The sequence below is a fragment of the Trichoderma reesei genome (assembly GCF_000167675.1).
Source record: "Trichoderma reesei QM6a unplaced genomic scaffold TRIREscaffold_13, whole genome shotgun sequence".
Lineage (NCBI taxonomy): Eukaryota > Fungi > Ascomycota > Sordariomycetes > Hypocreales > Hypocreaceae > Trichoderma > Trichoderma reesei.
The window spans coordinates 620,774-635,061 of NW_006711160.1; the positions used below are offsets into that span (position 1 = coordinate 620,774).

At 53.8% G+C, this 14,288-nt stretch overlaps 3 protein-coding genes across 3 annotated transcripts; 1 reads left to right on the forward strand and 2 right to left on the reverse strand.

Moving 5' to 3' along the window:
* Positions 1-3,388: 3,388 nt before the first annotated feature.
* Positions 3,389-7,669, reverse strand: TRIREDRAFT_108852 (uncharacterized protein; the record flags this gene model as incomplete). Its single annotated transcript, XM_006966606.1, has 13 exons — positions 3,389-3,410; positions 3,442-4,137; positions 4,412-4,416; positions 4,477-4,600; positions 4,713-4,989; positions 5,240-5,372; positions 5,937-5,952; positions 5,998-6,044; positions 6,171-6,278; positions 6,831-6,848; positions 7,022-7,087; positions 7,300-7,400; positions 7,591-7,669. The coding sequence occupies 13 exons, from the start codon at positions 7,667-7,669 to the stop codon at positions 3,389-3,391; spliced, it is 1,692 nt and encodes a 563-aa protein (XP_006966668.1).
* A 1,803-nt stretch (positions 7,670-9,472) lies between these two features.
* TRIREDRAFT_64011 (uncharacterized protein) lies at positions 9,473-10,401 on the reverse strand (the record flags this gene model as incomplete). Its single annotated transcript, XM_006966607.1, has 2 exons — positions 9,473-10,093; positions 10,174-10,401. The coding sequence occupies 2 exons, from the start codon at positions 10,399-10,401 to the stop codon at positions 9,473-9,475; spliced, it is 849 nt and encodes a 282-aa protein (XP_006966669.1).
* Positions 10,402-10,789: 388 nt separating this feature from the next.
* On the forward strand, positions 10,790-13,777 carry TRIREDRAFT_63935 (uncharacterized protein; the record flags this gene model as incomplete). The annotated part of the gene is made up of 3 exons (XM_006966507.1): positions 10,790-10,839; positions 10,900-13,227; positions 13,297-13,777. 3 exons carry the CDS (start codon positions 10,790-10,792, stop codon positions 13,775-13,777), a joined length of 2,859 nt encoding a protein of 952 aa, XP_006966569.1.
* Positions 13,778-14,288: the final 511 nt, after the last annotated feature.

Here is a 14,288-nt window from a genome sequence, read left to right on the forward strand (position 1 = left end):
CCCACGACAGAACGGGTACCTGGGCGAGCTGGGCCTGCCTAGACCTTCGTCTAGCATTTCTCTCTCCCTTGCCGTCTGCGTATTTCGACGGGTGGATGCTTCGAGGGTTCTGTCGCCCGTTGCCTGGTAGGCAGTCAACCCCTGCTTATCTTGTTCAATGTCTCATACCCTATAGGTATTACGTCGTGGTTCTATTTGCGTGTTGTCTCTATTTACGTGTTGTCATTCTGTACATGGTACCTAGGTAGGTAAGGAACCGTACGATTGCGGCTGAGTACGCGTAAAACTTCGTACTCGCATGTGATGCGAGATGACCGCCGACTTTGACAGCTTCAAGACATTTGTTTCCCCCCTGGCTTCTCGATCAATCCTGCCACGATAGCGTATGCCAATGTTTCACTTTCTTTCTTTCTTTTTGTCTGAGAGCTCACGATTTCGCAATTGCTGTTACTTTCGCATAAGGTACTGGCAATAGGTGGAACTGTACTTTCTGCTCCTGGGACTCGGACGTTGCTTTGTATGACAGGGGCAAGACAAAAGTCCAGTCTCACGCTGTTTGACAGATCGGCTCTCGGTGCACGTTACTTTTTTTTTTTCGTGCCTTGTCACTGGAACACACGAAGCGCAGTGCTACTACTTTTAGCATCGTCGAAGATAGTAGTAGATCAAGAAAAAAGCCTCGAAGGATTCGAGTCCTTGTTGTGCCACCGTCGTACAGTAGTAACCTCGTAACTCGTAAACGGATGCCTTGTGGTGTCACCCAAAGCCCTTCCCGATCTCCAAAAATCTCACGCTTACCCGGTAGATCACATGGCAGCACCAAGGACTTCTGCAGGGCTTCTTCTGCCCATTTTTGCGTTCCATGTTGATACCGTACTCGTACGAGGATATTCGCCAACATGGTGAGTCGTCGTCGTCGTCGTCCTGCGCGAATTGATTGGATCCCTGCCTTGAAGTCGTGCTGTAGCACTCACAGGATTCGCCTTGCAGGATTGGGAGGAATGGCATGCTGTAATACTTTGTATGTATACATGCAACACACGAGGCGCCTCCGTATTGTTCCCTGAGAGACACGTGCTGCCCTTTACTACTTAGTACTTGTCTCTTCTCTTTTCTAGTGCCGTCAATCGAGAGGCTAGACAGATAGCTGGGAGTCCCTCTTGTTCGTCATATCGCTTGGCCGAAACCGTGTCTCTCGACTTAGCGCTCCCTCCTCAATCTCCCATAGTATCTGGCATCCAGCCGGCCTCGGGACATCCCACACGCCCAGCGCTGTCACACAACAAGCTTCCCAAGCACATGTATGCAGTACACCGCCGTTTCGAATTGATCGAGCTTGCGGGCAGATTTTTGTGCCGTGCTAATTTTTTATTTTCTCTCTTCATTTCTCTCGCGTGGTGATGATGTGTTTCTCATCCTCTCTGTCTTACACTAGGTACGCCTCTCTCTCCACTGAGCATCGGGCTTTGCTTTCGTTGAGCCACGCCCCCCCCCCCCTTCCCTCTTCCCTCTTCCCTGTATGTACAAAGGGACCCTCCTCTGCCAAATGTCTCGGATATCGTTGCTGCAAGTCAAAATTGCGTGCGGAGCAGGAGTTTGACAACGACAGATCATGACGACGTGATGCCCACAACTCACATCCCTTGTCGTAGTAGTGCTTGTGTGTGTGTGTGTACATGAGGCCCGAGTACCCTGTTGTGAGTGGTCGACAGCTCCCGTTTCATCGTGTCCTAGCTCCCGTGGGACAGCGCCCGCAGCTGTCACCTTTTTGATGCTTCTTGTTGGAAGTTATTTCTAATACTTGCCGTGCTTGTATAGTACACCGACCGTGAATGGTTCTAAAATGGGATTTGTCATTTTCCTTGGCTTTGAATTGCCGGAGTGCCGACGGCAGAGCAAAAAAAAGAAGAGAGAACAGATAGATACTGGTAGTCATACCGAGTTCTCCAATTGCTCCGGTCGTGAGATGAGGCAATCGCGGCTAAATCGGAAACACCTACAATATATGCCCGTATTAATTACTATCTACGGTACGACACGACACTGGCGTCCAATGCCGCCGTTTCCCTTGGTCTTTTTCTTCTTTCGACTTCTGTTGGGAAGGGCACCTATCGCTCACTGGCTGTCATAAAGTACAGAACTGCAAGCAACTAGCACGCTCATCGCTGTAAATTGTAAATAACACGCCCATACCTCGTACATATGCATATGTACCAGCCGTCATTAATGATAAGACGTTCCAAAGGGGTGTGATGACCACGACGATACGCAATTGACTTTTGGTCCTTCATTCGAGCCGTTGATACGAATTGAATTGGATTTTTGCCTTTCGCCCCTATGCAGGAACCTCCAAACCTTGATTCTTCCCCTCCCCCTTCTTCTCCATGTCCCAGCCCGTCTCTGACTGGTCGAGCGGCCGTCACAGCTCAACTCGACGCCCGAGATGTGGCAGATTCTGACAGGAACAGCGACCAGACGAGCGCCCGTTTGCACGGCTCGAGTTTGCCACCTCCTGACGCCAACGATGTTCTTGCATTTCAAGCTCATTGCAGTCCATCCATCCATCCATCCATCCACTACGGCGACCCTGGGCCTGGCCGGCGCCGGAGGGAATGCCACGCAGAAACCACCACAAGGCAGATCTCGCCCTGTAGCGAGTAAGCACAGGGTAGCATCGTTCCTAGCCCTATCATATCGAGCGAGCCCTCCTCGCTCGCAGCCAGCAAATCACAGGCCCCGGACCAGAAGCGACCAGCAGAGAAGAAGAGTCACAGCCGGCGAAAAGCACCAGCAGTAAGCACCAGCAGCACCAGCAAACAAAAAGTGAAAGCTGACGACAAGCCCTCAAACGAACCTCGTCAACTCCCTCCCCCCCTTGCTCCAGGTCCCAGCCATCTGGGCCGTCCTAGCGCAAACCGGCGCCTTCCAATCACCGTGTCGTGCCTGCCCTCCGCATTTCCCGAGACTCGTCGGCTCGTTTCACCATCTTCGGGTGGCCCTTTTTGCCCAGTTTACAGAGTACTTGCAGACGGACGTCTTTTTGCCGTCTCTTCGTAGGAAGAACAAAGTACTACTACTAATACCATGTTCGAATCTCGGATGAGTGGCCAATCACGGGCTGCCGTTGGGTGCTCTCTCCGTTGACTGCCGAGGCCGTGGAAGCTTTCCATTCTGCTTCCACCATCGACACTGAACAGGGCCTTCTCTGACGATACTTTTCCATCTAATTCAAATTCGCTTGTACCTGGGACCCTTTTGGCCCGTCAAAAAGCTTGGCAGCTGGACGAATTCACGGCGAGGCCGTCTCCAAGGAACCTGAGCGTTCGCCGCTTATTATCTCGAACCATGTCCGAAACCTCGCAGCGACCGAACCTGCAGTCTGCATATGCTAGCCAAGGGCGGCTGAAGTGCTGTTGGGTTGTCGTCGAGACAGTTACATACATACATATCACGGCATAGATTTTGTCCGCCCTTCCCAATCTCTGGGGTGCATACGGCTTCACAAGGTCAGCTGCTCGCCGTGCATGGCAGGATTCGACCTTGGGCCCTGGTCCCATCGTCAGATGATCACGGCCGTGGCTGCGGGGATCCTTGCATCTGTCTCGCTGGGTGAGTGGCCTACCCAAACCCGATTCATCAGACAATGCTACTTCGGATCGGCCAAGAGGGGGAAAGGGCAGAGAGGCAGCGCGCTGTTGTGCGTCGACGGTGATGCCCGCATTGTGCATGGTTAGGCATCCATGTGCACATGGGTTCGAAGGAGTAGGAAAGAGAGAGAGAGAGAGAGAGAGAGAGAGCACCCTCAGGATTGTCAGCCTTGTCTCTGTTGAGATCCATCCTCTTGGGACGGGGTCAAGCTTTCTCCAAGGGCCAGTCCTTTCGAGTGCGGAGAAGTCATGCAGCTGGGCCCCCCTTGCCGACGGCGCCCGCAGCTGCGGCAGAAGGATCATCACTGCTTCATGCATGCGTGGTGACTGTGCGAGTACGATGATACGGGAGCAGTCATGGTTCACGTGGCCACGCGCGTCGGCCTTGGACTCCTGGGCGAGCCGCTGTCTGTGAAGTTGACGGCTGCGGACGGTGAACGATGCGACGGCGGCTGGTCCCTTCTGAACCCTCCTCTTCAGCCGCACTCGCCTAAGGGGCCAAGGCCAAGCGCAGGCACGCAGCCCGGAGGCTGATGACAAGGCCGCTCAGGCACAGGAACAGGCACGAACCCCAAGGACCCTGCGAGAACGTGCTACTTGTACGAGTAGCACCTAGGTTAAGGTAGGTGGTCCCCAAAGCGGCCCGTACCTATACGACAACATGAAAGTACCGTCGAGCCTCTTCGCACCCTTTACAGATACGGCCCTACGGACTAGGTGCTCGGTATACGAGGATTGACTGCATCGTGCAGGTGTCTACATACTGTACCTAGGTAGGTAGGTAAGTAGCCATGCAAGCTATGCGATGTACTAGTATCGAGTCTCATACCCCGGGCGTGTGCGTGGCTGTCGTGCAGGAGAATCGAATGCCGTCACGCTTCTGTCTGGGCAGCGCCATTGACAAGCTGCATACAGAGTACAGCCGCACCGCACGAGGATGCCTTGATGCCCTTCTATGTATGTAGGTACTTTGCGAGTACTAATACGTGAGACACCTGCCGTCTTTGTCCCCGATCCGCCACCCAGCCAGGCAGTTCTTCCGCTGCCTTGGTATGTAGTACATACATGGTTGACAGGCTGACATGGCTGCCTCCGCGGAGCAAGTGCTTGGTAATAACAACATCGTAGATAGGCATGTAATCGGCTTGCTCGGCCATGGCTCCCTCGGCGATGCAGATCTCCGTCACCGTAACACTCGAGCTGTCAGAATGACGCGGCTCCGGGGACATACATGACATGACATGTAAGTACGATTGCTTATCGAGGGCCGGTGTTCTGCGCCAAAGGAGCGATAGGAGAATTCTGGCCGCAGGTGACGCGGGATCAATGTCAGCCGGGGATCCTGTATCTTGGAGTCAACCGTTCAGATGTTCCAAAGTACCGTATCGGAGACTGATCAACCGCCGAAACAGAGGGCGCGTCCTAGGTCAAAAGACGTATGGTTGGTTTGACATGCACACTGATAGATTGTAGAGGCACTTGGTAATACTAGCTGATAGCCTGAGCATCAAAGAATACATCGTCGAAAGCCATCCATCACACTGCTACAGAGATTTTGGAATCAGCGACTCCACCACCGCCGCACAAGCCACTTTTCTCCTCGACATTTCCACGTGGAGGGCAGGGGTACAGCTCTGTGGCTTTTAGGAGGGGGGAGAACTTGTCAAACCCCTGGCGATCGTCGGGGCCAGCGATGAGCGAATGGGTTTCAGCGGGATGCCACACCTTTTTTTTTTTTTTTTTTTTTTTTTTTTTTTTTCCCTGCGCTGCCCAACAACAAGCGGATTTGAGGAGCGAGTTGTCGCGGCCGTGCGCTGCCATTGAGATCGAGGATTGGAGCTGGAGAAGCAGAGTCGAGGACGATCTGGGGGATGGATTGGATTGTCGCCCTTGTTGAGTACGACCCATATTACAGGACATGTATGTATGTACTGTATGTATGTATGTACAGTACCTAGATGTTATGATAAGCGTCCGTGGCGGTCAGGATCAGCGGATGTTGGATGGATGTCTGGATGAGCTGAGCTGAGCTGCGCCGTCTCCTGCGCCGTCGTCACAGCTGGACATGCAATCTTGTTTCCATCTCTGGTGGGCTACACATAGTACCTTAGATATTGAAGGTAGGAAGGTGATGGTGGTCTAACTGACATGCAAACCCCTCTTTCTATGCTGTTATGTAGATGCCTGTGATGGATGACGACATGAAATAGATGACGACAAGGCCTCTGCGAGCGGAGAACAAAGTCCGGCGTCTAAGACAATCTGACGATCCATCCGTCCTATAGGTACCTTAAGGTAGGCATCCCTACAGTAGTAGGTAGGTACATGGCTAAGAGTCCAAGATACCTACCAGTAATCGACGGCGAGCGGGCTCAACTGTCCGCTTCCCGTGCAGAGCTATTTAGACTACAAAAGGACGAGATGCTAAAGAGACGCCACCCGGGAATACCTACACAGAAGAAAGACAAAAAAGAAAGAAAAAAAAAAAAAGAGAGAGCGGCTTCGCATCGTACAGAAACACACGGACCGCCGCGCCACACGTGTTTCGAATGGACTACTATCCCATCTCTCCGTAAACGTGGGCAGATCGTGGAGTAAAATGGGCCGGCGCGGGCTGTTTGTCTGCCCATACTACAAGCGCTTGCGTAGGTATGTGTGTTTTGTCTGTGTAACGACAAGTACTCTATGTGCCTAGAAGTACCTAGATTTTGGGTTGATGTGCTGAGTGTTACCGGGTAAGGCGGCTGTGTGTCTTTGCTTGTGGCTGCGTTTCAGTCCTCGAACGCTCTCTGTGGGGTTTTGCGATCCATCTGGTAATAGTACTGTTGTTGGGCCCCTACATAGTATGGCCTTGGCCACATGCATTGCAGAGACGAATTGCTCGATCCAAGCTCAAAAAGAGACATCAATCTCATACATAGCACTTTCTGGGATTCTAACAATGCTTGCAGATGAGATTATATGATGTGCATCGTCATGAATTCCTCGCTTGCGGCACAGAGCAACTCCGAGCGAACCTAAATTCCCATCATGACAAGGTAATTTCGGCTCGCGAAGTATTTACTCGGCGGCCCGCTAAATCAAGCCACAGCCTAAGGTAGGTAGGCACCTAAAAGAGTACGAAGCGAATTTTAGTTCGCGATGGCTTCAAAGAGCTTTCTCTTGCTCACTCGGCTCGCGTACCTCGTGAACCTGAGCTAACTGAGGGTACGAGTTTAACCCCCTCCCCCCCAAAAGTCAGGAGGGTGTAGCGGGACGAGGCCTGTGTGGCCGAGATTGAGGGGTGGCGGCGACCCGGCAGCAGAAAGGATTACCTATCGGGTTGTCTGGTGCCAGCACAGGCTTCAGCTTTGCTGGACCTCCATCCAACTTACATGTAGGTGAGGTTCTGGTGAGATATGACATGGCATGACATGTCGTTCGCTGAGACGGTGCTTCGTCTTGATTCAGGTATGGGATGTATGTATTTAGACTCTTTTAACGAGCGGTACTTGTGGCCTAGGTACCTTTCTTTTTCTTCTACTCACTCGTGACGACGGGACTTGATCGTGTGAGTGTGTGAGTGAGTGTGTCTATTCCCACTCCCAGCTTGCATGGATCTTTGCGGCGCCGCCATGCGAGGCCAAGAACAGAAGATGCCGTCGGTACCTACATACATCATCACATCTGTCTTGTGTGCATTTGCCCGCGGCATTCTCGGCAAACCCATCACCGCAGCCAAGACAGCTCCCATGTCGAGCTCCCCATGTCCTTCTGCAGGGGCAAATGCCTACCTACCCACTGTACATACCTACCTTACAATGACAGAATATTGCACACGAAAACCGCAACTAATACTAGTACTATTAACCTCCTCCTCCCGGTGATGAGCACCACGATGCCGTGCATATGCCCCATCGCGTCTCTGTCTCTGTCTCTCTCTCTCTCCTCTCCACAAGCCTACCGAGAACGTAGCATCGCCAATGGAGAAGCTTCATGCCTTGCCCGCACCTGAACAGACAGCCTGCCCTTTTCGAGGCCATCTCGCGACCCTGTTTACCTCCCGGTAACCAATCACCGCCGCGCCGCACAAGAAAGAGGTCCTCGATGATGATGGCATACAAAGTACTAACCTGTAGATTGATAATACCACCCGTAGACGCCCTGGGCTCGTCCCGTTGCGGCTCGGCGGTAGTAGTATCTGGCCACCATCAACGGCCGATGATGTGGTTTTGTCGTCTTATTATGCCCGCTTTGCCTGCTCAAACGGTTGCAGCGGCCTGTTATTGCGACCGCTCGCCCGCCCGCTCCGAGGCACAGCAGCAGGACAACAACACGGACGGCAGAAAACAGAAGATTCAAGGCAAAATGCCACCAACAGAGTACCACATCATCTCCCTTGCATGTCATGCCTTTTAAATGAATGCTCCGTCAGTGAGTTGCCGGTGACGTGACAAGACGGACTGCGAGGCTGGCCTGCGCCCAATGGCTCGTCTTGGTTGGAACATGCCACCATCATACAACAACAGGAGCTGCGCACATGATCCATTGATCCGAAGCAATCCGGCTCAATTCTGCGTTATCTCTCCCCTTCGCCAACACCCCCCCCCGGAATATGATAATCTACAGAATGCAATCGAGGCTAGAGTAGCAACCCCCGTAACGAGCAAGGCATCGAGCACGCACGAGTAGCGGCTGGCACCGTAGCTTCGAGATAGCCGCAGCATAAAACAACAAGGCACAGGCAGCCATAACCTCCCATGCGCTTCGCAGGAACACAGCCAATCAGGCGCGGCGCAGCCTTGTCATGGCGCCTCACGTGGGCAGGCCGAGACGAGGCAATTAATCAACGTCAACGGCCCGGCTCGGGCTGCTTGTGTCCTGTACGATATTACCGCAGGCCAGTCACGGCGCTTCGTGCTGGTCTGGGGGACACCTGAAGTCCTGGACTCTCACCGGAAACGCTTTCAACCTCAGACGCGACATGGGCTGAGCGGCTGGACTTTTGCTGTCTGAAATGACAATTGCCGCCAAGAGCAGGTCCTCCGCAGCATCGTTGTCATTATCGATGGGGTAACTCCACCAATATACTCCATACGCGCCGCTGTATGTATCGACTGACGACATCACCACCCTCAATGGATGATGTACATACACGCAGACGCACAAACGGAGCAAGGTGAGCGGGATGATCCGTTTGAAACGGTCGCAAAGAGCATGGGCCCATGGCAGACCACTTGTTGATCCATTGTCCGGTTTTACAAACACGGGGGGGCTGAGCGAAATCCCCATGCTGCTCCGCGTTCTCTCAAGACACGCCCGGGATTGGTGAAACAGCATGCATATGCTCAGGGACCTCCAGCGACGCCATGGACCCAGAATGATGTCAACTTTGACGTGATCGGGCCTCCAGCTGGCGTTCTGATATGACCCTCGGTATCAAAGATACTGTTCTGTCTGCACGTCGTAATCTGGTGGTGTCCAGCACTTGGCCGATGATCCTATCGGAGGCATTCTGTCGGAGAAATCCCGTCGGAGGCATCCCATCAGAGCCATCCAATCAGAAGCATCCCATGAGGAACACTCCGCCGCGTCGCCTTGCATCCCATGGTTCGATATGAACTTCCACATGACTCCGAGGTAGGACTGCACCTAATTCGTGATTAGATGATTGTCCAAGGCGATGTTGGTTGACCTTATCCGAATCGACTTTGGACGGCCGTATCTATAGCGGTGCGTAGACCAATTCACAAGCCGGGAGAACCCAGCTCGGGCCGTATACACGGTAGTATGGACCGTCGTGAGCGCTTTGAATGAGCCACGAAGGCCAGATAACCTCGGTCTCATCATGAAGCCTCTTCGCCAACCGGTATCTGTGTTGACGTGATCCAGTTCTCCATCTTGGCCTGACCTCCGAGGGCTTGCTGCGGCTTGTTCTCCCTCTTCTTCACGACCAGGCATAGCACGCGTCCGTAAATCGCAAAGCCCTCATATGACACGTCCATTGCGAGCTTCTTCTTGTAGTCGTCTTCATCGTCGAAGCCACCCTCTGGCTCTGCTAGCGGGTTCACGAGGCCCCTCTGGCGTTTTGGCAAAGGTTGAAGACCAGCAGGACCTTCGTTCGAATCGGAGTCCTCCGCGGCGTCCTCGAAATCGGCATTGTTGTCGTCGTCGTCGTCGTCCTCAATGGTGTTGCTCCTTTGACGCTTTGCTTGCCTGCGAGTGTTGGCAGACGGGATATCGCTGAGCGCCACCCCTTCGTTGTCACTGTCCTCCTCGATGCGGATTGGCGCAAAGTCGCTCGCCTCTACGTCGATTGGGTTCGCGTTTGTCTCTGCGATGAGCCTTGATGCGTTGGACTGTATTGCGGATGGGCCCTTTTCGCGAAAGAGCTTGTGCTTTGAGAGCAGGGAGTGTCGCGTGTCCGTTTCCATCAAGAAAACAGACACCTCAAAGTCATCTGCCGACTGTTAGACGCGGCTTTCATTCTCTCTATAAAGCCTCCCTTCGGGAGCAGAGGCAATGGACAAGGAACCGTACCCTTTACTATGACGTCTTTGATTGTCTTCTTCTTGGTGCTCTTCTTCTTGCTCCTCTCCTTTTCTTCACGCAGCTTTGGTATTACGAGCGGTCGGATAGCTTCGATGACCTTTGGAAGAATTGGATCGCGAGGGTTGAGGAGCCATGACTGTGCCAGCGCGGGGCTGTCCAAGTATATCCTGCACTCCAGGACGGAGTATTTTGTGATTCTGAGGTAACGGCGTATGGGCGCCATCCTGGCCTCGACTCCTGGCCAGATGAATGTATCGTGGGAGCGTGAATGTCCAAAAAGAACACAGTCAGGTCGAAGCTCGAGCCTCGCTCGCCGGTGATGTAATCGAGGCCTCGGAGCCACATGCCCCGCGCCGTCCACTAAAAGCAGGGCCCCAAGGCCGCTGTAAGCTTCCGCCGAGGGACCCAATTGGAGCGTCCAATCGCAACTGGCGCGGGGCATTTGATGGCCAGGTCGCGATATCTTCAAAGCCCTGGGAAAAAAAAAAAAAACTTCAACTCGTTTGCTTCGGAGTCGCCAGTCGCAGAGCGCCAATTAGCATCGCATCGCACCTTTGCCCCTGAGGCTCAAGCCCAGCGTGCCAGCCCTCCGGCATGGTCTTGGTACGAACATGTCAAAGTCATGGAAAGCGACGCTGAGGCTTCCCCGTTCAACCTTTCCGTAAGCTGGCCATCAGACGGGAAGGATTACTTGTAGAAGAGCTCACTGACCCGAAGTTAGAGCTCGGCCGAATCCAAAGCAGCAGCAGCAGCTCCTACGCGACTGTACAGATAGCTTCTACCAGTGGCAGACAAGCAACAGGCCCCGAGAGAACCCGTTCGTCCTCCACGATGGCCCGCCGTACGCCAACGGGCCACTCCATGCCGGCCATGCGATCAACAAGACCCTCAAGGACATCATCAACAGGACCCAAGTGCAGGCTGGTAGGAGAGTCATGTACAGGCCAAGCTGGGACTGTCACGGCCTTCCTATCGAGATGAAAGCGCTCGGCGAGAGCGGCACAAAGGGATTGAGCCCCCCCAAGATTCGAGAGTCTGCCAGGCGCTTGGCGAGCAAGACAATCCTGGACCAGATGAAGGGGTTCAAGTCTTTTGCTGTCATGGCCGAGTGGGATAACAAGTGGACGACAATGGATCGAGCGTTTGAGATCAGACAGCTTCGCGTGTTTCAGAAGATGGTTCGCAGTGGCCTCATATATCGCAAGCATAAGCCGGTATACTGGTCGCCATCGTCTCGCACGGCCTTGGCTGAGGCAGAGTTGGAATACCGTGACGACCACGTGTCAACTGCCGCCTATGTCAGGTTCCCCGTCATGTCGGATTGGAGCTCGGTTCCCGGTTTGAACGAGTTCAAAGGTCGACTCTACGCTGCTATATGGACAACCACCCCCTGGACGCTTCCCGCCAACAAGGCCATTGCTATGCACGACGAACTCGATTATGCCGTGCTGCAGGTCGGAGACGACGGACTTTTGGTTGCGGAAAGCCGTGTAGAGGTCCTTCAGAAGAACATGCCCTCTGCAGCGGTCATTGCGAAATCGATTCCTGGTTCGCAGCTCAAGGGTCTCATGTATCGGAATAAGCTCAGGGGAAGCTCTTCGTCTTTACAGCCAATTGTTCACGCCGATTTTGTCTCTGCCGACTCCGGTACTGGTCTGGTTCACATGGCGCCTGGACATGGCCAGGAAGATTACCAAGCTTGCTCGGCGTTTGGCATCGAAGCGTTTGCGCCCATCACGGACGAGGGTCATTTCACCGCGGAGGCCTATCCAGACGATCCTGAGAAGCTGACCTCGGCGCCTTCTATCCTCGAGGGCGGAAGTCAGGCGGTGCTGGATCTGGTGGGCGAAGATGTGCTCTGGACTCATAAGCTCGAACACAAGTATCCATATGACTGGCGTACGAAGAAACCTGTTGTTATCCGGGCTACGGCGCAATGGTTCGCAGACGTGGAAAGCATCAAAGAAGACGCTTTGCAGGCGCTGAGCAAGGTGCGCTTCGTCCCGGAATCGGGTAGGGTACGCCTCGAAAGCTTTGTCAAGGGGAGGAGCGAATGGTGCATTTCTCGACAGCGATCCTGGGGCGTGCCCATCCCCGCTCTCTATGATGAAAATGGTAACGCTGTCATGACGGACGAGTCCATTGAGCACATTATATCCGTCATGCAGCAGAAGACATCAGACGCCTGGTTCTCCGATGCCCCAGACGACCCAGCATGGATCGCGCCATCGCTCAAAGGAACTTATCGGCGCGGAACCGATACAATGGATGTCTGGTTTGACAGCGGCAGCAGCTGGACAGAGATCGGGCGTCCCGTAGATGTCTACCTTGAGGGTTCTGACCAGCACCGAGGTTGGTTCCAGTCGAGTCTTCTCACGTTTGTGGCCGCTCAGAAGGCAGATGGAAAAGCCAGAGCCGATATTTCTGCCCCTTTTGGGACACTCATCACCCACGGATTCACGCTCGATGCGCAGGGCAAGAAGATGTCCAAGTCTCTAGGCAACACCATTGTACCCAGCGAAATCATGGAGGGCAAATTGCTGCCTCCCCTGAAGACCAAGGGGAACGATACTACCAAGCGATTCGACGCTCTCGGCGCCGATGCCATGCGACTCTGGGCTGCCAGCAGCGACTTTACGTCTGATATACTCGTGGGCGCGTCCATCCTACAGCCGATACACAACGCCCTGATCAAGTACCGGACGACTCTGAAGATGCTGCTTGGGTCACTGCACCAGTCCGCGCTCCAGGCGCCGTTGACAAAGCTTGACCAGATTGCCATCTTGCAGCTCCAGGATGTCATGGCGCAGGTCTGGGAGGCATACGGCAACTACGAATTCCACAAGGCTACCGGGCTGATCAACCGATGGATTGCGACTGATCTCTCGGCTTTCTATCTGGAAGCCCTAAAGGACCGCCTCTACTGTGGCGACGGAGGCGGTGTTCTGGTGCCCATTCTGTACGGATTCCTGCGGATGCTGGCGCCAATCACGCCGATGCTGGTTGAAGAGGCCTGGTCTCACAGGCCATCGTGGATGGCGGAAGATGCGTAAGTTTGCGGCATGGCGGCGCTTCTTTGCCCGTGCTCTGTCTTTCTCTAACAGCTTTTCCCCTCTAGGTCATTCGAGCATCCAGCACGGCAGCTCTACAACTCGCCCGTAATCGATCCTGCCAGGTTAACACTGGACCAGGCGCAGCTACGACGAGACTTGCCCGTCTTGTCCGCCGTACACGATGCCGTCAAGGCGGGACTGGAGCAGGGTCGAGAGTCGAAAGCGCTCGGCAGCTCCCTGCAGTGCTCCGTGAGCATTTCCGTCACAGATGGCCGCTTAGCGAACGTTTTAGAGAGATATCTTGACGAGCTGGACGCCATGTTTGTGGTATCGTCTGTCGAGTTGAACACTTCTCTTTCATTAGAGAGGCCCGACTGGTGCTATTCCAAGGAGTTTACAGTAGACGGCGTGCAGGGCGTTGTGCATGTTTTGCCGCCGAAGCAGAGCAAATGTTCTCGGTGCTGGAGATACGCGGCCGACGAGGAGGAAGGACTGTGTGGGCGATGCGAAGATGTTGTGGCAGCTCATCCTGATGCGGCTTCATAGGTCAGTCAGCCTGTTGGGCAGTGTGATGGCTGGATGACCTCTGTGTACTTGTATGTATGATTTGAATGTATGTATAATACCTGCTAGGTAAGGTAGATGTGGTTAACAAGAATTAAGAGACATATAGACTCAAGATTTGATGGCCCAGATAAACAAGACGCAGATGACATTGGGTGCAGATTGGCGTCTGACTGATGGCCGGCATAACATCACCGTGCATGACTGACTGCGCATGAGTCCCCGTTATGATTCGCCAGCACAACATCACCATCACCACCACAACTCGTAGAATCTTCTGAGGGAGGTATACATTGTCACATGCACAGATACTACTACCTACTTACTCTGATGACATGCCATCGTCCTCCACCCCAAAGGCAAATAAAAACCGGGCCTCGTTCGCAGGAAGACAATCAAAAGCCCTGTTTCAGAGCCAATTTCACAACCGTGTCCGAGCTTCAGCCGGGTTCGGAGCAAGCGAGTTGCGCGTCCAGCGAAAAGGAAACGAATA